Below are 23675 nucleotides of genomic sequence, written 5' to 3'. Positions count from 1 at the left end.
ATATTTTATAAAGACTAATTTTCTATCTAAAACATATTGATAAAAAATTAACACTCATAGTTTAATGACCTAAAATAAGGATGTTTCTCATCATTTCAGTGGGAATAAAGAAAGTTAGTATGAGTTATTTTAAAAATTATTTCTTGGAGCAACAAGTTACTACTATATAGCACAGGAAGATATATCCAGTCTCCTGGGATGGACCATGATGGAAAATAATATAAAAAGTAGTATATAATATATATATATGTCATATATATGTATGACTGAGTCATTTTGCTGTAGAGACGAAATTGGCACATTGTAAGTCAAGTGTGTATATATATATATATTTATATTTATATTTAATATTTTTTTTCTTTTTAGAGCCACACCCATGGCATATGGAAGTTCGCAGGCTATGGATCAAATGGCAGCCACAGCCACAGCAACACGGGATCTGAACCATGTCTGTGAACTACACCACAGCTCATGGTAATGCCAGATTCCCAGTCCACTGAGTGAGGCCAGGGATTGAACCACCATCCTCCTGGATACTAGTCAGATTCGTTTCCACTGAGCCACAATAAGACCCCCAATCAACTATATTTTAATAAAAAAGTAAAAAATATTTCTTAGAATCTCAATATTTTCAGTTGTGTTTAATGAGTCTTCCATTAAAAAGATATTTGAATTTCATAAAAAATATGGCAAATTAAATTACATTGGATGTCTTGCAGTTGATTCAATTCCAAACTTTAAATTGTGTAGAGCAGATTAAGTAATTATACAGGCTCTTATGAATATCAAACTTTTTCTGAGATTTGTAAATAAAACTATGAGCTCTATGCATTTGTGTGATATAAAATCTGAACTTTTCCTAACTTCACACTGGTCTACTTATTTACTAAAAAAAATGCTAATCTTATTTATTCTTATGTGTGTTTTAGGAGAGAGAAAACTAGACTGGGATGCTATAATGAAAAATAACTACTAAAATGTTTCTCCAGCGCCAATAGTATGGGGTCCATGGGTGAGGAAAACTGCACCTCCGTCACAGAGTTCATTCTCCTGGGATTCTCAGATGTCCCTGAGTTGAGAGTCTTCCTCGTCCTGGTGTTTCTTGTCATCTACGGAGTCACCGTCTTGGGTAACCTAGGCATGGTTGGGCTGATTCAGGTCAGCCCTCGACTCCACACCCCCATGTACTTTTTCCTCAGCCACTTGTCCTTTGTGGATTTCTCTTACTCCACGATCATTGTGCCCAAGATACTGGCTAACATCATAAACGAAGACAAAGCCATTTCCTTCCTGGGGTGTGTTGTGCAATTCTACTTGTTTTGCATATGTGGAGTAACTGAGGTCATCCTACTGGCTGTGATGGCCTATGACCGCTTTGTGGCCATCTGTAACCCACTCTTGTACAAGGTCACCATGTCCCGAAATGTCTGTGTGGAGCTAGTGTCTTGTTGCTACCTGTGTGGGACTGTGTGTTCTCTGATTCACCTGTGTTTAGCTCTGAAGATCCCATCCTACAGATCAAATGTGATCAACCACTTCTTTTGTGATCTGCCTCCTCTCTTATCTCTTGCTTGCTCTGATGTCACTATGAATCAATTGCTGCTGTACATTGTGGCCACGTTCAATGAGATCCTGTCCAGTGTGATCATCCTCACCTCCTACTTGTTCATTCTCATCACCATCCTGAGGATGCGCTCTGTGGAAGGAAGGTCCAAAGCCTTCTCCACCTGTGCCTCCCACCTCACAACCATAGCTGTCTTACAGGGAACAATCCTTTTCATGTATTGCCGACCCAATTCTGGAAACAACAGTATGGCCACTGACAAAGTGGCCACGGTGTTCTACACTGTGGTGATTCCCATGTTGAACCCCCTGATCTATAGTCTGAGGAACAAGGACGTGAAAGAAACTCTCAGAAAAGTGGTGAAGTCAAAAAGATTTTCCCAGAGAACAATATCATAGTGGGTACTCAGGTTTCCAAAGTGAGACTGGGTGGAATTGTGTAATGACAGGTTGCAGTGCTGGGGGTGGGGAACAGTCAAGAAGCGAGGAGCAATAGTGATGTTTTCTCATTCACTTCTCTTTGTGCCTTGTCAGTTTACATGCTTAAGATTGAGCATATTTCAATATTTGAAGCCCATTTTTTTCCTTTATTTAATCTAAAATGTGTTAAATGGATCTGGGGAATGGATGTTAAGACTTGCTGTAAAGCGTTCATAGGTTTAATGAGGCACTCACATATTATTTCAGTATCTATTATGGAAATGTAAGTTTATTTCCAAATTGGATACTTGTTATTTTTCAATGGAAGACTCACCTTGTTCATTTAAGCTCAGAACAAGATTCCCACAAGTGTATATATTCTGTTTTATTTCTTACTTCCTTTATTATTTTTTATTGTTGCCATTGCTGTGTCAAGTATTTTTGAGACTTTATATATCATCACATCTGAAAAATTTAGACATTAATAATAACTCATTCATGGAAATCTTAAGAAAGTTATATAATTTTAGGTCATGTGCAAATAGGCTAGAACAATCCCCAGATCATAATAGCTCTCTTTCTCCATCTCTTGTGTCTGTGTTTCTTTCTCTTTGTCTCTCTCTGTGTCAGTGTGTGTTTGTATGCAAAAGCATATGTCTTTTTATTGAACTTCAAATATATTTTGTGTTTTTATTAATCTAAATTCAGTGTTTGTGGCAACTATGCATTAAGTATATTTCAGCCGTTTTTTTTTTCCCCAAAATAAATTATTCACCTCATGTCTCTTTATCACATTTTGTTAACTCTGGCAATATTTCAAATTTATTCATTATTCTGTTATTATTGCTATTGGTAATTAATGGTGATTGATTTACTATACCAAAAAAAAAATGCTATGGTCTTGAACCCAGATTCCAGTATCTCCTAGGTAGTATGCCTCTGTGTGTGTGTGTGTGTGTGTGTGTGTGTGTGTGTGTGTGTGTTCATAATGACTTAATAACTGTTATAATGAGGAGCAGGTAGAAAAAATATAAAGAAACACTTTCTCTGTAACAATATATTTTGAATATGATAAGACTTCAGAAAACATCCTAATATTGATTATATCCAAGAGATCAGCTTATTTTCTGTGTCAACCTGAAATTTGGGACGAGAGAGAGAAAATAAATGAAAAGAGCAAGAGAAATATGAAAATGGAAGCATTTTAATGGCCAATGGTTTGGAATTTTTCTGTGAAGTTTCTGTTCACTTTGTTCAAAGCTCCACTGGGAGTCACTATTTTTCAAAATGATTTACAGGACATTTTGCATTTTAGAAGCATTCACCCCTAGGATAATATTTACAAAAACACTATAATTTTGTAATGTCCTTTAAATTTATGTATCAAGTATGTGTTTAATCTGTAGTTTATATTTTTATGTAATGATGGTCTCTCTCTGTCAATTTAAAATATAAATACAATAAAAGAATTAAACATTTCAATTCAAAAAATACCATGGTAAAGAAATAGGGGATAACTGTTCAGAGTAAAAATAGCCCATATTTTGAAATTTTAGAGTTTCTTTAATGATATAGGCACTCTAAGTGGAATCCAGCAGTGACCTCCCCCCATTCCAAGTACAAAGACCTTCTATGTCCCTTCCCTCGTTTGAAAAGCTGAAATTTTCCAGGCCTCCCTCAGTAACAAATAGTAGGTGTGAGCATTTAATGATCAGGACGATAGTTAGGATGGTAGACTCACAGACTCAGTGGTACAGGTTCCTGGGTTGTTATACAGGTACTATAACTGCCTCCAGAGGGGAAAAAAACCCTATCTTCCTCTTCTTTTTTAGGACCACACCTGTGGCATATAGAATTTCCCAGGCTAAGGGTTAAATTTGAACTGCCACTGAGACCAAGGCCTCAGCCAGAGCAACACTGAGCCTCATCCAAGGAGGAATCCAAGCCTCATCAGTGACCTATAATGCAATGAGTGACCATGTGTGTGGCAATACCAGATCCTTAACCCACTGAGTGATGCTAAGGGTTGAACAGGCATTGTTAGTGGGCTCTTAACCCCATGAACTACAATGAGAACTCCAAAAGCTAATTTCTTGATGACTAGACTGTGGTCATGACATAAACTTCTCCATCTTGAGCAGTACTCATTCTATGGTACTGAAACTGTTCCAAAACTGGGCTTAAGAGACTGGAATTAACACTCTTGCTTATAATAATCTATGTCTCTTTGGACGTAAAAATAATTCCAGCTTGTTCTGTCTGAAACTGTAAGCTGCCCACTCAAACTGTCAGCAAAGAGATGCTTCAAGCCCATGTTTACATCTTTCGTCCTAAGACCTCAATACCTTTTCTAAGCATGAATCACTTATAGAGGATGGACTTCCCTCCCTAATTCCATAGAAATGGAATGATATTTGATGGGTAGGGGAAGGGGGAACAGATCTTTGTAGAAAATTACCCTACACAGGAAACCCCTTTTGCCTTGTCACTACAGCAAAGCTACATTGCAACTAAGTTTTTTTTTTTTTTTTTTTTTTTTTCCAAATGTCCCTGGTATTTAGAAGTTCCAGGGCCAAATATCAAATCCAGGCCATGGCAGCAACCTAAACCACTGCAGTGACAACATCAAACCCTTAACCTTCTGTGCCACAGGGGAACTCCTGTAACTAAATTTATAACCAGAATCCCCTATGCTCTGCTCAACTCCAGCTCTGGCACTCTTTAAAATCTTTTGATCATGCAACACCTTGCCATTAACATGTTGGCTCTTTCTGTACATTAAAGAAATAGAAATGAAGAATAAGTAATTAACAGATGACCAGATTGCTTCCCTAGTTCTCCTTCAGTAATCTGGAGAATAGAATTTAAAGAAGATCATGAGGATTCAACAAGCCTGCCTGTTGTGGGGGAAGGCTACAAGTCTGATCCCCTATCTCACTGGTTAATTGAGATTATTTCCCCTTTTTCCTTTATAAATTTCACAAGCAGAATTTTCAGAGTTTGGTTTAAAAACATGAGCCCACTCTCTCCAAATGCTGCCTACATTCTGACTTAAAGCCTCTTGGCATTGCTATTCAAGTGGTGAGCAGAGCCGTCTGATTTCCATAACAGAAGCAGAACCATCTTTGAAAATACAGGAGTTAGAGTTGTTCAGGACATTTTCAGCCTACAGAAAATCATAATTTATAATTATAATGTTATAACACCAAATTCAGTGTGTGTTTGTTTTTTTTATTTTTCAAATATACAAAACAAACAAATGAACAATGAAACATTCATTCCATTGCATTTTGTCCATGTCACTATCTGTAAGTTTAGTCAAATCCACCTGGACTCTGTGGCCTTTGTTTCATCCATAGTATTTATTCTGAAAGACAGTATTTGGACAGGAATCTCATTTTATTTTCAAATTAATCTTAACTTAGACATGATTACCCTAAATGGAGATTTGAGGACACTGCTACTCAGTCTCAGGAATGCTATCTCTGAATATTTTTCAAGAAATCAGAATTACATCAGACCATAGTAATTAATTTTAATTGCAAATTTGGAGGCCTCTGAAGAATAAGACAAATAATTTTCTCTAGGGTCCTGGTGGTACACGGAATGAAAGCAAGTATAGAAGCCTTAGACTCTCCCCATAAGCAAAAATGCTCTCCTGGGGCTGGACAGGGCTGCCTTTTACACCTGCAAGGGTGTATGAAGGTCAGAGAAAATACAGAAAATACAGATATTCTCTATCATATGTGGACTATAAAAGACACCTTAGGTGCAGTTATTTCTTCATGAGAAAAATCATTTGGGAGAAATTTTGAGCCACTGAAAACATTAAGTATCAGGAACAGGAAGCACATAATTTCTACAGAGATTTGTAGAGGGGAACTGGCTTAGCTGACATCTACATAGCAGTGTCTTAAACAAGTGTTCTCTGGGGGTGAGGAGCAGAAGGGTCCAGAATGATTCCAAATATATATCTCAATGCTTCTGGGAAATTTAGAAGAATTGAACACTGGCTAATAGGCAGGCATTTTAAAAAACTGAATAAAAGTGAATCTTCTGGAGAAATAGAATCAATAGGGTAAGTTCTAAGTATGATTTTAAAGCATGGGAAAAAGATGCTCATTCACAGGAGCAAAAAGAAAAAAAATGAGAATAAATTATACGGATAAAAATTGTATATCCCTTTTTTTTCCAGGTTTAAAGATAATACAGATTGTTTAATCTATATAATAACATCATTCGGGATAAGGGACTAAATATTTTATTTGCACATAAGTCAAAACCTTTTTCCTTAAAAAATCTAAAAGTATACCTACCATATACATGGGCATATACTTGGGCATGTATCTGGAGAAAACCATAAATTGAAAAGATAAATCAACTATACTTCAATAAAACTTTAAAAAAAAAAAACCCATACATAGTTAATGTGAAAAAAAAGAGTGAGAGAGAGAGAAATACAAATCAAAACTACAAGGAGATATCACCTCACACCAGTGAAAATGGCCATCATTAAAAAGTCTATAAACAATAAAAGCTAGAGAGAGTGTGGAGATCATTTGAGATCACTAATATGCAGAAACACTTGTTTCTTCTCTTATTTTTCTCAGAATAAACACAACATATATTATTTTATTTCCCAAACGTAACATATGGTAACATTGTCCCCCTGTTATAGAGTTCATTGCTGCTGGACAATCAAATTCAAGTGAGGAGAGAATTTTTCTCTCCTTGCTGTTCCTTCTCCTGTATGGAATCAGTTTTGGCCAACCTGGGCATGCCTGCACCAATTCAAGTCAGCGCTCTACGTCACACTCCCATGAACTTTTTCCTCAGACACTTGTCTTTTGCAGATTTTTGCTACTCCACAATCATTGTGCCAAAGATGTTAATATCTCAAGCATGGAAAAAAAATCCATCCCCTTTCTGGGGTTCATGGTGAAATTCTAATATTTTGCACGTGTGTAGTCACTGAGGTCTTCCTTGTTAACTCGGATGGTCTTATGACTGTTTTGTGCCCGTCCATAGCCCACTGCTGTACAAAGTCTTCATGTCCTGAAAACTCCATACAGTGCTGGTTTCTGGTTGCTTACTTTTATGGAACTGTGTGTTCTCTGACTGACTTGCATTTAGCTCTTGAGATCCCATCCTATCGATCGACGGTAGTTAGCCACCTGTTTTGGGATCTATCTGCCATCTTTATTCTTGCCTTCTGTGACATTTCAAGTAATGAGCTCATGGTGTCTTGATTAATGAACTCAAGTCCACTTTCAATCATGGCCAGTGATTGGCAAGATCATTGCCAATGTGATCATCCTCACCTCCTGTGTGTTTATTCTCATCACCATCCTGAGGGTGTGCTTTGCTGAGGGAAGATGCAAATCCTTTTCCACCTGTGTCTCCCACATCACAGCATGGTTGTCTTTCAGGGAATAGTCATTTTCATTTACTGCCAGAAAGCTTTGATTTTAGGGTTTGCATTTTAGGGATTTTAGTTACATTGCTGTAAAACAGTCACATAAAATTTTATTTTGTATTTCTTTAAGTGGTTTTATTTTACATATAAAATCTGGTTACTTCTTCACTTGCAAATTATAGGGATGAATATGCATTTCTCATTCTCTTACCAAAAGCATCTCAATTTCCTGGCAGGGACCCAGCCTCTCCTGTTGTTTGTAGGTCCTGGTCTTTGTATCCAACAGCATTTGGTGAAGTATTTTTTCCTTTTTTTTTTTTTTTTTTTAGGAACACACCTGTGGCACATGGAAGTTCCCACCTTAGGGGTTGAATCGGAGCTGCCGGCCTATACCACAGCTCACGGCAATGCTGGATCCTTGACCTACCGAGCGAGGCCAGGGATCGAACCTGCATCCTCATGGTTTCTAGTCAGGTTCATTTCCACTGAGCCACAGTGGGAACTCCAACATTTGTGACGTGCTCATGGCCAGTCACCAAGAGACCCAGTGATTGGTTTCTGAGTGGACGCTAGTTAGCTATGGACTTAACTGTGGGATTTTTCTGGAATTACTGGAAGATTACTTTCTGCTGAAGTTAATCCTATGGGCAGGTAGAGGCTCAAAATTGCTCATAGCTCTCTTTTTCAAGATATATATATATATATATTTTTTTTTTTTTCTATATAGATATATTTATATTTCTTCGTTAGGCAACATCTTCTTTCTAAATCTCAAGTCTTCAAACATGCCATGGACTTGCCAGTCTCCTTGAAACCCCTTATAGTTTTTGGTTTTGATTTTTTTTTCCTCTACCATGTCTCATACATTATTCTTTACTTGACAAAATTCTAAGTGTCCAGTTCAATTTATCCTCTTTTGCTCTGTTTTGTATCTAGAACACTATCTGACACAAATTCATAGACTGAATGTATTTATTGAATTAAGACATTCAGATTGATTCTGGACTTAGATATGCAAATTCCATTTGCATATGATGCACATATAGCACATATTCAAATTATTGACTTCATTTGTAATTTCCTTTCTACCTGCATGGGCTTTTAAAAAAAATTTTTTTGTAGTCATTCTACTCTCATTTTGACTTTATGGATCTTCTCATTTTAAACACCTGTGTAGATGCATGTTTTTTGCTTCTTTCCAGTTTATTCCACATCCTACTACATAGAAAACTCTGTTAGATGAGATTATTTGAGATTATTTGAGCACTTTAAATCAAGTTAGATAGCAAGTATCGTAATCCAATTTGATGTATAATAATCAACCACTTAGAAAGCTGTAATATATTTTTTCCTTGATACACTATTAAGATGTAGAAGAACATTTCATAATTTTGTGTTTAATCAACTCAGCAGAATTATAATTTCCTGGGTAAATGGTCCCACTGGCATTGGGTATCAGAGTATATGTGCCTGGGATTTGATGTGAGATGAGAAAGCTAATCTCAAAAGAATCAAAGCAAAATATAAAAAGGCTTGCATTACCCTAGAGAACTACCACCTTCCTATGGGAGGCACACCTTTCTTCTAAGAACACAGAAGGCCTGCTCAAATGGATTATAAAAAAAAAAAAAATTCCAGTGGGCCAATTTCTTTAGTGTCAAAGTGTCAAAATTGATTTTTCACATAAAACATGAACTGATGTTAACAGTGTGGTAAGAAGGTAAATGAAAAAGATAATCTGGTAAGTGTTCTTACCTTAATCTTAAAGGTTAAAAGTTGATGGAATTTTAAGTGCTTATCTTCCACAGCCACTGATTTTATATTTAGAAACTGATGTTTTGAGCTTAAACATGTCTGGGGTAACACAGGTTTTAAGTTCTCAAGATTTATCCAACAAAAGCAACAGCAACTACAAAAACATTTAACAGGAGGTTTCAAAAGTACTGGATTTCAGAACTAAGATTCACTTACTTATGTAGCTTATTTAGAATCTTTTCGCTTTTAATTTTATCAGTGGATTTCAAGCACTGTTAGTAAGTTCCTTTGTTCCTCAGAGGCAAAGCCACATCTCAAGGTAAAAAAGATGGAACTTCTACTCATCAATATTAGACTTCTCCTGGAATGGCAATATTTTATTTTAACTAGGAGAGTAGAGGCTAGTTACTCTGAGTTTGCTGTATAGCAGTGTAATCAACTGCAATCACTTGGTATTGATGGAAAATGAGAGAGCTAATGAAAGTCAGAGTGGAGCCCAGATTTAAAGTTCACCTACTGCTTTGATGGTGTGTCATTTAATGTGGAAATCAATGGCTTTAAGGAATAGAAGTTAATGTTATCAATATATTAAAAAAAACTATGCATTATGCTGTACTTACTGTATATATCTAGATGTTATCAGGATGCCCGCACTGATTTAAAGTTACTATTCTAGGGAGTTCCCTTGTGGTTTAGTGGGTTAAGGATCCAGGGTCGTCACTGTAGTGGTTTGGGTCACTGCTGTGTCACAGGTTCAATCCCTGGTCAGGGAACTTCCATGTGACGTGGTTGTGGTCCAGAAAACAAATACATACATACATATGTAAAATTACTATTCTAATTATTTTAACTATTTAAAAAATTTTTTGTTAACATTGAGGTTATTATTTGCACTGCCATTTTTACTCTGCCACAACCTCAGTAGTCCAGGAGCACAGCAGAGAATGGAGATGGAGTATAGCACTGTGAAGATAAAGTTCTTTCTCATGGGATTCAGTGACCATCCAGAACTACAGGATGCGCTTATTGCTATGTTTTTGTTCATTTACTCTGTTATTGCTCATGGGGAACCTTAGGATGAAAACGTGACCAGAGGCTCACAGGAACCTAACCTTTATTTCTCCTAGGATCCAGGGTTCAATACTGGCTAACTCAGGTAAATTTACAGAACACGGCCAATGCAAATAATGGTAATTGACTGTGCCTGGCAATGAAAATGTCATTGATGAAGTGGGAACCACAAAGGCAACAGAATAGAGAGATAACTGAATGTCACGACACCCATGGTGTGGGTCTGGGTCTGTGCATGGCCTTCTAAGTCACTCTGTGTGGGAGGTCAGTGCCCCTTGCACACCCCTATGTACTTTTTTCTGTGAGTATTGTCTTTCATAGATGCATCTATTCCGTCATCGCCCCCAAGTCACTTGCTGACTTGCTTTCCAATAAGAAGACAATTTCTTACAATGGTTGTGTGGCACAGTTATATTTTTTTTTTTGCTCTTTGGTTGACACAGAATCTTTCCTATTGGCTGCCATAGCTTATGACCGGTATGTAGCCATCTGCAGCCCTCTGCTCTATTCGGTTATTATGTCCAAAAGGATTTGCTGCCAGCTTGCCATTGGAGCCTTTTTGGGAGGCACCATGAGCTTGGTTATTCACACCACTAATATCTTTTATCTGTTTTTCTGCTCCAAATAAATTAACCATTTATTTTGTGATATCTCCCCACTCTTCTCTCTGTCCTGCTCTGACATGTATATACATGATGTTGTTCTGGTGGTCTTCACTAATTTGGTGGAAGCTATCTGCCTTCTGACAGTTCTTCTCTCTTATGTCTGCATCATAGCAGCTATTCTTAAAACAGGTTCTTCCCGGGGAAGAAGAAAATGATTCTCCCACCTGTGCTTCCCATTTGACTGTGGTCACTATCTACCACAGTACCCTGATTTTCACTTATTTGCGCCCGAGTACTGGTCAGTCCCTGGATATTGACAAAGTGACCTCCGTGTTCTATACCTTGATTATACCTATGTTGAACCCCCTGATTTACAGTCTAAGGAACAAAGATGTGAAAAATGCCTTTAGGAAAATGATGAGCAGGAAATTGCTTTATTAAGCAAGGATGACACTGAGCCTGAGAACAGTTCAACACTGTTTCTCAAGTATTGGTTCTAACCAATGGAAAAGTCAGCTTGATATAGAAGTTCCTCAATTCTATAGGCCAAGAGGACTCAACCATAAAGTAGGACCAGAGCCTAACATTAGAGCCAGCCCTTCTCACATCACTTATATTATGCTTAATTCTTTATCATTTTCAAGTTGAAATTTTTATCACATTCATTGTTGGTGGAAGTGAAAATTAGTATTTTTTATAGAAGATTGTTTGCTAATATTTGTTATGGAGCATAATTCATTGAGCATTTAAAAATTAAATATGCATGGACCATTTAAACTAGTAATTCTGCTCCTAGGAATTAAACTTATAAAAGTTCATCACTTTCAAAAATATCTGTTGCATCATACTTTGGAGTAGAAAATTATTGAAAACAATCTAAATGTCCCTGAAGAGGGGACAGGTTAAATAAAAGAAATTTGAATGTTTAAATATGTATTCCACGGGTAGATGTATCCTTCACATTATATTCCATATTTCCTATTCTTGCTCCTTTTCTCTTCTCATCCTATGAATCTTGTTATTAGCTAGTCTCAATTTACATAAGCCATTGATATATATCACGAGAAAGGAAATAAAAGCAATCCACTGAAACTCTTTGTTAATGTGATTTCTGAGTAAATACACACACATCTGAGCTGTGTAAATTGTATTCATCATAAAAAGATTTCCTCAAATATTAACACATTCATGACCTCTTTTTCTGACTTCCCTCTTCAGTTACTGATCTTAACTCATATTCTAAACATCACTAGAATCTTCTGTGTTCCTCTTAAGACTCAGAATTTACTTATCATGGAGTTATGTGTGTCTGTGTTATAATCCTGTACTAGATTTATCCATTAATAATTATTCTTTATTTGAACACTTGCCTCTTTATCGCTGTAGCTTCCCTATTGTATATACTAAGATTTTATAAAATATACAAATTTTTATTATTGATTATTTTTAATTTAGATTATATATCTGTAATAGAAATTATTTCTTCCTCTTGCAGTATTTTTGGTTCATTTCTCGAAGGGGTACTGTATACACACATGTCTATTTTAAGATATTGTCAAGTATGATGGCTTTTTACAAAGCAGTTTGTGAATATCAACTACATTGATGCCTGGCTCATAAATTTTTTTTCACAAATAGATTTAGTCTGGGAGTCCTGTCGTGGCTCAGTGGTTAACGAATCCGACTAGGAACCATGAGGTTGTAGGTTCTATCCCTGGCCGTGCTCAGTGGGTTAAGGATCCCACATTGCTGTGGATTTGGCATAGACCAGCGGCTACAGGTCCAATTCGACCTCTGGCCTGGGAACCTCCATATATCTTGGGAGCGGTCCAAACAATAGCAAAAAGACAAAAAAAATTAGATTAAGTCTGAAAAATCTTGATGGGTAAGTAACAAATATTTCTGGAAGATACCCTCTGAGAGCAAGAAATGGGAACTGAAGCAGATGAATGATCAGATGATAGTTTGGTCGGCTGCTGGGGCATGACCAGTAAAGAAGACATGGGTGGAAAGTCTAAAGCAAGTGACAGTGGTTCACATGTACCTGGACCATGTCCACAGGCGGGACGATCTGCCCTACTCTTCCGTGGACAGGTTCCATTTACACTGCTTCCTGGGTGTCCAGTTGGTGACCTTTTTACTCTCAAAAGTGTCCCTATACAAATTAGACTATGGTGTTCACTGCACAATTCTATGCATTTGCTAAAAATCATTAAATAATACACTCACCCTGGATAAATTTCATGATGTGTCAATTATACCTCAATAACTTTTTTTTTTAAGTCAAAAAAAAGCAAAAACCCTAAGGTGAGTTGAATAGAGTAAGAGAGGATGAACTAGAGAGGAAAGCCTTCTGAAAATAAAAATGGATGCCTGCTGAGACCAGCTCAGCAGGGGAGGGCTGAAGAACAGGTGCTGTGAAACTCAAGGAAAAAAGTTAACATAAAGCAAGACACAGAGATATTTATCTTAATTAAGGGTGGGAACCAGGGGACTCAAGGTCTCAGGGACCAAGAGCACCACCTCAAGAAACCACACTGCTTTTATTGTGCTCTTTAGGATTATGTCAAGTGAGGTACAGGATATAGTTATATATATATATATATATATATTATTTTAAAAGTTCTTTTATTATTTTAAAAGTCTCACAGCTGGTATATGGTTAATATTTTATTCTGACTTTTTGGCATTTAACAATTATCAGCATTGAGGAAGCTTGGCATTAGCTATCTATGCATAGCATTCTAGAGAATCACCATTGTGCTTCTGCAGACAGTGTGCCTATCTGCAGCAACCCGGGGTGCCTGGGTTTGCACCTCGGTTCTCCTTGCTAATGCATATCCTGCTAATGACCACTCATAAACCACTTGGGACCATGAGGCTCATCTTCCTCTTATTATTTAGAGGACATATCATGTTGTGCAAACAGCATGCCTATCTGCACAGTCCGGCTTGCCTAGACCAATGCAGTATGTCTTCATTCAGCTGACCCTATGAATAACTTATGCCTTTAGGTCTTTGTTCTTAAGCTTAAGTCATTTACCAGCCCTGTGACTGTTTTCCAAGCAGGAATACGGGGTACAATAAAGCAGGACAAGATGGAGTTTTCAGCTTAGAAAATAGAAGCAAAGAGGCTAAGAAAATATTGTAGAAACATGTCTCGCGACAGACCCCGGGTTCTAAATCCAGACTTCCATTCCACTCACTACAGTGGAAACTTATTTTACAAGAAGGGTTTTGTCCGCACAATGGGTGGTGAGATATGGTTCGGCTAATGTGGGATTTCAGTGGGGACAAATGGAATGAGAGTCTGAGAGAGATAAGAGCCACGTGCTTTGCCCTAGACAGCAGGAAATGGTGCCAGAAGTGCATTGGTTCTCACAACAGATAGTGTTCCCTTTGTCGGTGAGTGGGACCTTTCAGCTACACCCCCTGGGACAGAGCCACACAGAACATAAAGCATGGTATTTCTGGGTTGTTTAAACCCATTTCTTGGTCATGGGGGATCTGGGAATTAGATTACTAGAGTAGTTGCAGGCATCTGGCCTGGGTTGGGAGTGGTATGGCCAGCATGGTCACTGTAAGAAATCTCCACTCATTTCCAACCTGGAATGAATTCAGGGAAATGCAAGTCCTGGGGTTGCCAGGCAGAAAACTCCAAACATGAGCATGACCTGAACCTGGATGTGCAATTGGAATCTGAGAGACTGGGTGAGCTGAAACTCCATCTCATGACTCGATGTGGTGAACAATACCATCTTTTCTTTCAGCACCAGGGCCTTAGTCCCTGATGGGGAGGTAGTTGGCTAAGGTCACAGATCTGACAAGTGAATGGCAGTATACAGGTTTGAAATCAGGTCTATCTGAGTTCAAACTGTTATTTTCTTAAATTCTCTTCTGTCTTTATCATTTTCTTAAAGTGAATATAAAAGGAAAACAAAAACAAACAAGATGGGTTTCCTGACCATTTGTAAAGTCTCTTAAATTGAAATCTTGAAAGGAAAATCTAACAGAAAAAAGGGAGTATCTTTTATTGTTACATGTATATGTGACAGATGGCCAGTGAAGCCAATTTTACATAGTAGAGCGGGTTTCATTTTTATAGATATGAATATTTTGAGGGGTTTTTAATAATGTACATTGGGTTAAAAAGAGGTTTGGACAGTGATTGTGTGTTCATGATATAGGATATATTCTATGAACAACAAATAAATTGTCTATATTATAAAAGAAAGTATTGAAGACATTGTAAAACATTTTGGTCTAAAATTCTGTTTAATCTACAATGCAAGACAAATGACCTGCTGAAAATTTCATGTCTCTCATATGTTGTTTCCTTCCTATGATGCTTTGATTACAAAACAACTGACACATTTTGTACACGAAAGGAATATTCATAATTAGGGGAGAGGACCTACATAATAACCTTGCATAAGACATTACTCTCTCCTCTTGGAACCAAAAATAGATCCTCCATGTTCCTTTCTTGGCAACAACCTAAGATAAAATTAACACTTCTGAGAAGTTGAAATGGTGGTATGTTTTCACAACTGGATTAATTGTTTATTGAATACAGGGTGAATCAAATATGCAAAATTAATTTAGTTTTTAGAAGAGGTTACAGGATTCACTAACATCAACCACTAAGCACAACGCAATAGCAGTGACCAATGTTAAAATTTTGTTTACCATTTCCAATGTAAATTATATATCAATGAAGCATTTCAGTTTTTTTATTTATTTCTTTTTTTTTGTGGGTGGCACACCCACAGCATATGGAAGTTCCCAGGCTCGGGGTCAAATCAGAGCTATAGCTGCCGGCCTACACCACAGCCACAGCAATGCAGGATCCAAGCCAGGTCTGTGACCTACACCACAGTTTGTGTTAATGCCAGATTCTTACCCCACTGAGCAAGGCTAGGGATCAAACCTGCATCCTCATAGATGCTAGTCTGATTCATTACTGCTTCACAATGGGAATTCCATTTCTTTCAATTTTAAGTGGTGTAATGCTATGAACCCCTGGGGAGCTGGAGGATGGGGGAATATTTGCTGATATACTTGAGGCAGAAGGAAGAGGAATAGTCTAAGATTTTTGCAGCAAATAATGCCTGTCCTAGAGTCTCATTTCTGCCTAAGGCAAAAGAAAACAAATGCAGATAGATTTCACCTAAAGTGAACATGCTAGAATGAAATTAAAAGAGGATCTTGTTGGGTTTTTTGTTTGTTTGTTTGGGAAATTTACAAATGTTCAAATTTGCGTTACTTTTTCAGGCTATACTCTTTCATTTATTCAATAAATATTAATTAACAGTATCCTGAAGCCAAGCATTGTGAAGAGAAAAGCAGAAATAATGGTGACTAAGACAGTAAGGTCTGTGCTTTAATGGAATATTTAGTATAGAGAGGGAAATTTCTTATTTATTTATGCAACAATTATTTACTTCTCAGTGTTGGAATATTTATAGGATGATGTAAGTACATAAAAAGATAAAAACAAATCTGATTGGACCCACTAACCCTCACTTTTGCCTGAGCAAGTTTAAACAACATATAATATAATTTCTATGTGGAATCTAAAAACAATACAAATGAAATTATTTGCAGAACATAAACACTCACCGGTTTGAAAACAAGCCTGTGGTTACCAAAGGGGACAGGTGTCAGGGAGGGATGGACTGGGGGTTTGGGTTTGGCATGTGCACACTGTGGTATGTGGAACGATTGACCAACAGGGACCTCTACCTGATATTCTGTAATAATCTGTATGAGAAAAGAATCTGAAAAGGAATGGATGTGCATGTAGCATGTATGTATAACTGAATCACATTGTTGTACAGCAGAAATGATCACAACACTGTAATTTAACTATACCTCAATAAAACTTTAAAGAAAAGTAAAACAACAAAAAAGTTTGAAGGCTTAAGGAAGATAACTTAAATTAACTTGGTGGAAATATTACTTGCCCAAAATATCTCATACTAGAGCAACTCAAGAACAGGAAAGAGAGGTATAAAAATACTATCTTTGCAAAAAAGTAAAGTGACTCCAAGATGACTTTTCCTTAGTTTGGAGAAAAGATGAAGGTCAACAATACCTACTCCCTACAATCAACTTAGGCACAAAGGTAAGTAAGAGGCAATATCCTGTACAGGTGAGACTACAGGAATCTATATCAAGGGACTTGAGCTTCAGCTCTCAGAATCTTTAAATAGATTTGGATGAAAACCCTGTATTATCCAGCACATAGTTTAGTGCTGATTGTTTTCTTTGGGGCACCATTCACTTCCTTATTCCTTAAGCTGTAGATCAGTGGGTTTAACATGGGGATGACCACTGTGTAGAAGACAGAGGCTACTTTGTCCATGTCCATGGAGTAACTGGAGCTGGGTCTGAAATACATGAACGGGAGTGTGCCATGAAACACAGCCACAGCAGTTAAGTGGGAGGCACATGCAGAGAAGGCTTTGCATCTCCCCTCGGCTGAGTTCATTCTAAGGATGGTGGTTAGGATGTAGCTATTGGAGAGGAGGACAGTGATGATGCTACAGCCCACAACACAACAACTGGAGATGAGCAACATTATCTCATTGATGGTTGTATCTGAGGAGCTGAGGGCTAGCAAGGGTGGAATGTCACAGAAAAAGTGCTTAATGATATTGGAGTTGCAGAATGACAGTCGAAATGTACAACAGGTGTGGATTGCTGAATCCACCAAACCTACAATGTAGGCAATAGCCACAAGCCGGGTACAGACTCTCCTGGACATGGCCATTGTATAAAGGAGTGGATTGCAAATGGCTACATAACGGTCATAAGCCATGACAGCCAACATAAGACATTCCACATCTGCAAAGGTCCCAAAAAGGTACATCTAGACAGCACATAAATTGTATGGAATCCTCTTTTGCTCACATAAGAAATCAGCCAGCATCTTGGGAGAGACAGAGGAGGAGTAGAAGACATCACAGAAGGACAGATTGCTCAGGAAATAGTACATGGGTGTGTGGAGTCTGAGGTCCTTCTGGATCGGCAGGATCATCCCTAGATTGGCCACCACAGTTATGCCATAAACCAGCAGGAAGAGCACAAAGAGCCCCTGCTGCGCGTCCTGTCTGCTTGAAAGTTCCAGGAACGTGAACTCAGTAAACATGGTGCAGTTCTCAGCTGCCATCGCTCAGACCTGGAAATCCCTGGTTGTGAAAGAGGAAATGGAAGTGAAGGTTTAGTATAATTTTACTATCTTAACAAAATGCTGGTCATTTTTATATACCCATAATTATAGAAGAGAAAGGCAGTGCTAGGTCTGCTTGATGGTAACCTGACTCTTTGGAAATATATGCAATTTGGAATGTATTTATAAAATGATTATGATGCCACTTAGCATTTCTATAGCATTGTGAAGTGTTTGCACCACACTTTCAATTCAATTAATCACTCTGTTTCTACTTCATTCTATGTCGTATTTAGGATAAATTAGGCTACTTTTATCTAATATTAAGAAGTTGATGTTCTCAGAGTCAAGGAACGAATTTTTACCATCCACCTGGCCAGATAAACTAGGTCATTTGACAAAATTATTTTTATTCTTGTTTTTCACTTGTTTTTTGTTTGTTTGTTTGTTTTTGTTTTGGGGCTGCACCCACCACATGGGGAAGCTCCCTGTGCCAGGAATGGAACCTTGCAATAGCAGTGACCCAAAATGCTGCAGTTACAAAAGTGAATCTGATTTAACCTGCTGCACCTCCAGGAAATTCCTATTTTTCTGTGTGTGTGTGTTTTTTTTTTTTTTTTTTTTAGAGAACTGTGATTATATCTGGTATATAGAGAAATGCATTAAGTATTAAGTGAGAGGTACAGATAATGAATAAACTCCTTTGTTATCCACTCATTCAAAGTGGTGGACAGGCAGCACTGTGATGAATTCCTAATATAACATTCCCCTTTTCCCTATGAACTCCTCAGAACATATGTAGCCTTAATAAAGAGTGATGAAGACACACAACATCCAGGACCCACTGGAGTGGAAAGAGTGGTATTTTGAATAATAGGGTAGAAAGGTCACCACATTGGTGTGGACAGGCTGTAATATACAAGAGTTGATCATGCTGGCTTTGACATTTGCTATTTTCAGGGAAATTGTGAAGACACTTTCCTGGTTTTTCTATTCATTGTTTTAGTCTGATAATATTAAAATAATCTAACTATCTCCGCCCATCTAGTTTGAGACATTCTGCTTGAAATTAAAGATTCACTTTTTTCTACTTTAAGGTGATATACAATTTATTATAAATTGTGTATAAGATTAGCTGATTAATGGTTCTCATTTTCACTATAATGATTCATTAGTAAGGAAACGCCTGGATTCATCAAGTCTATTAAGTACAAATCACTTAGAAGTGTAAATTGGGGAGTTCCTGCTGTGGCACAGTGGGTCAAGAATTTGATTGTAGCAGCTCAGGGTGCTGCAGAGGCACAAGTTCAATCCCTGGCTCAGTGCTGTAGGTTAAGGATCACGGCATTGTTGCAGCTCCTGTGTAAGTAATGGCTGTGGCTCAGATTAAGTCCCTGGCCCAGAAACTTTCATGTAGCATAAATGTGGCTATTTTTAAAAAAATAGGAAGTGTAAAAGTGTATTCTGAACCCTAACATTGCTTAGAATAATTAAATGATGTCTAGTGTAAATGTCAAATAGATGAAAAATTGACATACTGAGATTGAGATTGGAAAAGAGGATCACTTTTATTTCTTTATTAAAGAAAAAGAACTTATTGTATAACTGACAATGACATTTCATATAAGCTAACAAATATAAATTATTATGGTACTGTTATTGGTTTATAACATCTTTAATGTTTGCTGAAACATAAAACATGTTTTATTGAACTATTCCATGATGCTCCTTCACTGGTTTTGTCACAACATTTAATATCCATTTGTATGACTGACCTTTGCCTGAGAACAAACACATTGAAAGCCAAGGAGAAGTGATAAAAAGAGGTAGCGATAACAGACTATAGTGGATAAATTTGCATACATTTGGATTGAATTTGCAGATTTTGGTATTCCTAATATGTTATATCTCTTATTATGACAAAAGATAAGTATAAAATCTTAAATTTACATGTTCAGTGATATCACACATGATAAAAATAATAATTTACTTATCCACCTTGATTAAAATATAAATCAGTAAAATATTTCATATCCTTACACAAATGACAAATGTGGTTAGTCAAATTTACACAGGCTTAAGAAAGAAATATCAGGAGTTCCCATTGTGGTGCAGTGGAAATGAATCTGACTAGGAAGCATGAGGTTGAGGCCTAGATCCTTGGCCTCACTCAGTGGGTTAAGGATCCGGCGTTGCCATGAGCTGTGGTGTAGGTCGAAGATGCAGTTTGGTCCCACGTTGCTGTGGCTGTGGCTTAGGCCAGCAGCTGTAGCTCCAATTTGACCTCTAGCCTGGGAACATCTATATGCCATGAGTGTGGCCCTAAAAGAAGAAGAAAAAGAAAGAAAGGAAGAAAGAAAGAAAGAAATATCACCCTTTCCCATTAGATTACAGAGTTTATTTAAATAAATAAAACAATTTATTTATAAATTTCTCTATAACCGATTCCTCATTTTTCCAAAAGGATATAGTTTCTCTCCTTCTATTCTTGAATCTTTTCCATTTTTAGGCTTACCCAGTTGAGAAAATCTTTCTGTTCCTATCTCTTGTCCAAGAACAACAGGAAGATTGCATTTTACTTCTATTTAGTGACTTTGGGGACTTAAATCTCCAAAGCCTCTGTCTTCTTCTGTGTTATAAGAACATGATTAATTGGATTTCTGATTCTGCATTTTCTCCTGTGGGTACAACAACTTTAGCAAGGGCTGAAATTTTAATCATTCACTATTTTCACCAAGTTTATGAAAGAAATGTTAAGAAAGTTAACAGAATTTAATGCTATGCTTTCTGGCTATCATAAATTTCTGCAATACTCCAGTGAAAGCGGATGTCTAATGAAATTAGAATAGACCCTCCACTAATGATTTTCCTTTCCTTTCCTTTGCCATACAGTGTCTTCCATTTCTGAAAGACCAATAATACATATTGCTTTTTTCATTAGTCGTCGTCTGGATCCTTTCCCCAAAATAAATGTCAACCACCCTCATTTCAATAATTTTTTTAACTGTGTAGGGGCAGGAAATGTTTCCCTTCTTCCCCCTAGGTTCTTTGACTGTCCTAATAGTTAAATTGACATAAGACAGAGTAAAGAAGAAAAAAATAATCTAATTTTATATTTATGGGAGTCCCATGAAAAGAATGAGATGCAAAAAATTGACCAAAGCAGACATATTTTATAACTTTCAGACAAAGAAAAAAAATAAATTTGTGAAGAACTGACAAGACAATGGGATTTGGAATTGTGGTATTAATTAGTGAAAAAGTAACACAACTGGTGAATGTATTCCTCATAGCCCTAAATTTCTTATTTCTGGTGATAAGGATGTCTCCTACCTTTCTGTATAGGGAGGGTACTTTTCACATGGGAGATTTATTTCCAGCTTTCAGTAGGATAGAGGAAGCTCAGAATGTCTTTTTCCCATAACTATTTTTTAAGTAACTTATATTCAAGGTAATCAATATCCCAAAGTGACATCATAGGAGGGTATATTCTATTCTTCTTCAACTCTGCAATGCCCACTAGACACTGTACACTCGTTAACAAATTATGTGTTTTATTCATTTATATATGCGCCTTTCTACTTGCACAGTGAGGTCTTTATAAATATAATCAATTTGCTGTTATAGAAGATATTGTTAAGGCCAAGCTCACACTAAATAATTATAATAATTTGCCATATATTAAACTGAATATGCTAATGTGTTTGCCACCCAAGAACTTCATTACCATTGTCTTCTTCCTAGGTACAGATTTGAAGGAATGAGATTTGTCTTTCCTTCCTTTACTCTGATTCCTTTCCAAATTCATTTTTGCATCAGTCACTTATACCTCCAGGGACGACAAAGCATTTCAGCATTCACTCTGTTGAGACAGGACCTAAATTTAGCTTCCTAAACATGATTGTGCTTGCAGACTATTTAGTGTGGCTTCTCTCCATTATGAGACGATGAGCTGGAATGGCTGCACTATTATTAAAAATTGGATTGCCATGTTCCTAAATGGATTCAGATTTAATTGAAGTTTGTTTTCATATATCATGGAAGAAAATGACTTAGCTGAAATTTATGTGAGAAAAAAACAACATGTCTCTATGACACCCCTGCTGCTACTGTGCCTCTATCTGTAACACTATGTAGGCAACTGTCTACTTGAAACCATCTGCCTTTAGAAAATAGTTGGGTGGCCTTGAGGCATTTGTTATTATGATGATTGATTAAAATCCCCTGTTTTTTCCAAATCCTCACCAATACTTAATGTTTCTCTGTCATTTTAATTTTAGCCATTATATAAAATGTATTTTCCCTTATTGCTAATAAATCTGGATATCCACTTTTATGAAGTGTCCCTTAAAGTCAAAATACAGAATGCATGCCAGTTAAATGCATCTGGCTTGATGGTATTGAGGCTCATGCAATCTGTACTGTTTTTCCATCTGTCATCATTGTGGGACTTCAAGGCCCCTTCAAGGAGATAGCACTCAAAGCTTCTGGCCAAGCAAAGAATCAGTAATTAAGCAAGTATATTGTAAGACATCTCCTCTCCCTAAGCTATAAAAACAAACTTGAACACGGACTTAGAGTTGGCTCTCCCTGACTATCAGGGAGTCATCCCATTGTGCTAGCAGGGTCTCATACCAATAAACACTTTTTTCTTTTCACCCCACTATGAATCTGGAAAATTCTTTTCCAACCCATGTACACAGAACAAGACAATCATTAGCATCTCCATTTCAGGTCAAATAGGCCTTGGGATGCAATATAGTGCTTTGGTATGAATATGCCCCACCCATTTTTTTAATATCTCCAGAATTAAAAGTAGGTTTGTTCATTATTCATTGATGGAATAAAATCCAATAGAATGTGGTAGCTGGAATCGACAATAAATATTATTCAGTTGAAACATTTTGTAGTGGAGAAAAACGTTTCCTTTGTTCCCTTTTAGGGTCTTGGCTAGTTTAATAAAAAAAAATTCATATAAGACATTAACAGAAGAGAATAAATTTAATGTCTTTTGTCTGAGAATTCTGTAAATAGATTAAATGTTTCCTGACAGTCAAGCAATTGAGATTTATGTGCTATCCTGAGCCAAGAAGGACAGTGGGATCTGGGACTTCAAAGGGAAAGAAAACAATTTATAAGAATATTAAAAAAACAAATATTTGGTAAACAAATGTTGGCCATGCCATGGAGATAAGTATATGTATATATATTTTTTCTTTTTAAAGCCTCATCTGGGACATATGGAAATTCCCAGCCTAGGGGTCAAACCAGAGCTGCAACAGAGGCATGTACCACAGCCACAGCAACACCAGATCCAAGCCACGCCTGCAAACTACACCACAGCTTGTAGCAATGCCAGATCTATTATCCCCTGAGCAAGGCCAGGGATCAAACTTTCATCCTAATGGGGGCTTTGCGAGGTTCTTAACCCTCTGAACCACGATAGGAACTCCAAAATAAGTATTTTTGATTTAAAATATTTTATGTTCTAATAACTTTCTTTATAGTAAGACACCATATCTGAATTATTTTAGGCAGTTGAGGAAAAGGAAAATCTCTCCGCAAATCTATTGGGTGTTGACTATTTTCAGCCTGAAATAATTCAAATGCTAAAGTGGTATGTTCTGGGATGTCTTCCCTGAGGCCCATCACCCTTTTCTGATAGAATTAA

At 37.1% G+C, this 23675-nt stretch overlaps 1 protein-coding gene and 1 pseudogene across 1 annotated transcript; one reads left to right on the top strand and one right to left on the bottom strand.

Annotated features, from left to right (window-relative positions):
• The first annotated feature begins 1008 nt into the window (after positions 1-1008).
• Positions 1009-1962, top strand: LOC110258263 (olfactory receptor 5L1-like). Its single transcript, XM_021081444.1, has one exon. It carries the CDS (start codon positions 1009-1011, stop codon positions 1960-1962), a length of 954 nt encoding a protein of 317 aa, XP_020937103.1.
• A 15103-nt stretch (positions 1963-17065) lies between these two features.
• LOC100520482 lies at positions 17066-18004 on the bottom strand (annotated as a pseudogene).
• Positions 18005-23675: the final 5671 nt, after the last annotated feature.

Source organism: Sus scrofa, unplaced genomic scaffold, assembly GCF_000003025.6.
Source record: "Sus scrofa isolate TJ Tabasco breed Duroc unplaced genomic scaffold, Sscrofa11.1 Contig1734, whole genome shotgun sequence".
In the NCBI taxonomy this organism is placed as follows: Eukaryota; Metazoa; Chordata; class Mammalia; order Artiodactyla; family Suidae; genus Sus; species Sus scrofa.
Note: the sequence above shows the minus strand (reverse complement) of the source record. Positions and strands in the feature narration are given on the sequence as shown.

Bases quoted from the DNA above. Each gene is read 5' to 3' on its own strand.
- LOC110258263 (XM_021081444.1), top strand. From the start codon at position 1,009: ATGGGTGAGGAAAACTGCACCTCCGTCACAGAGTTCATTCTCCTGGGA.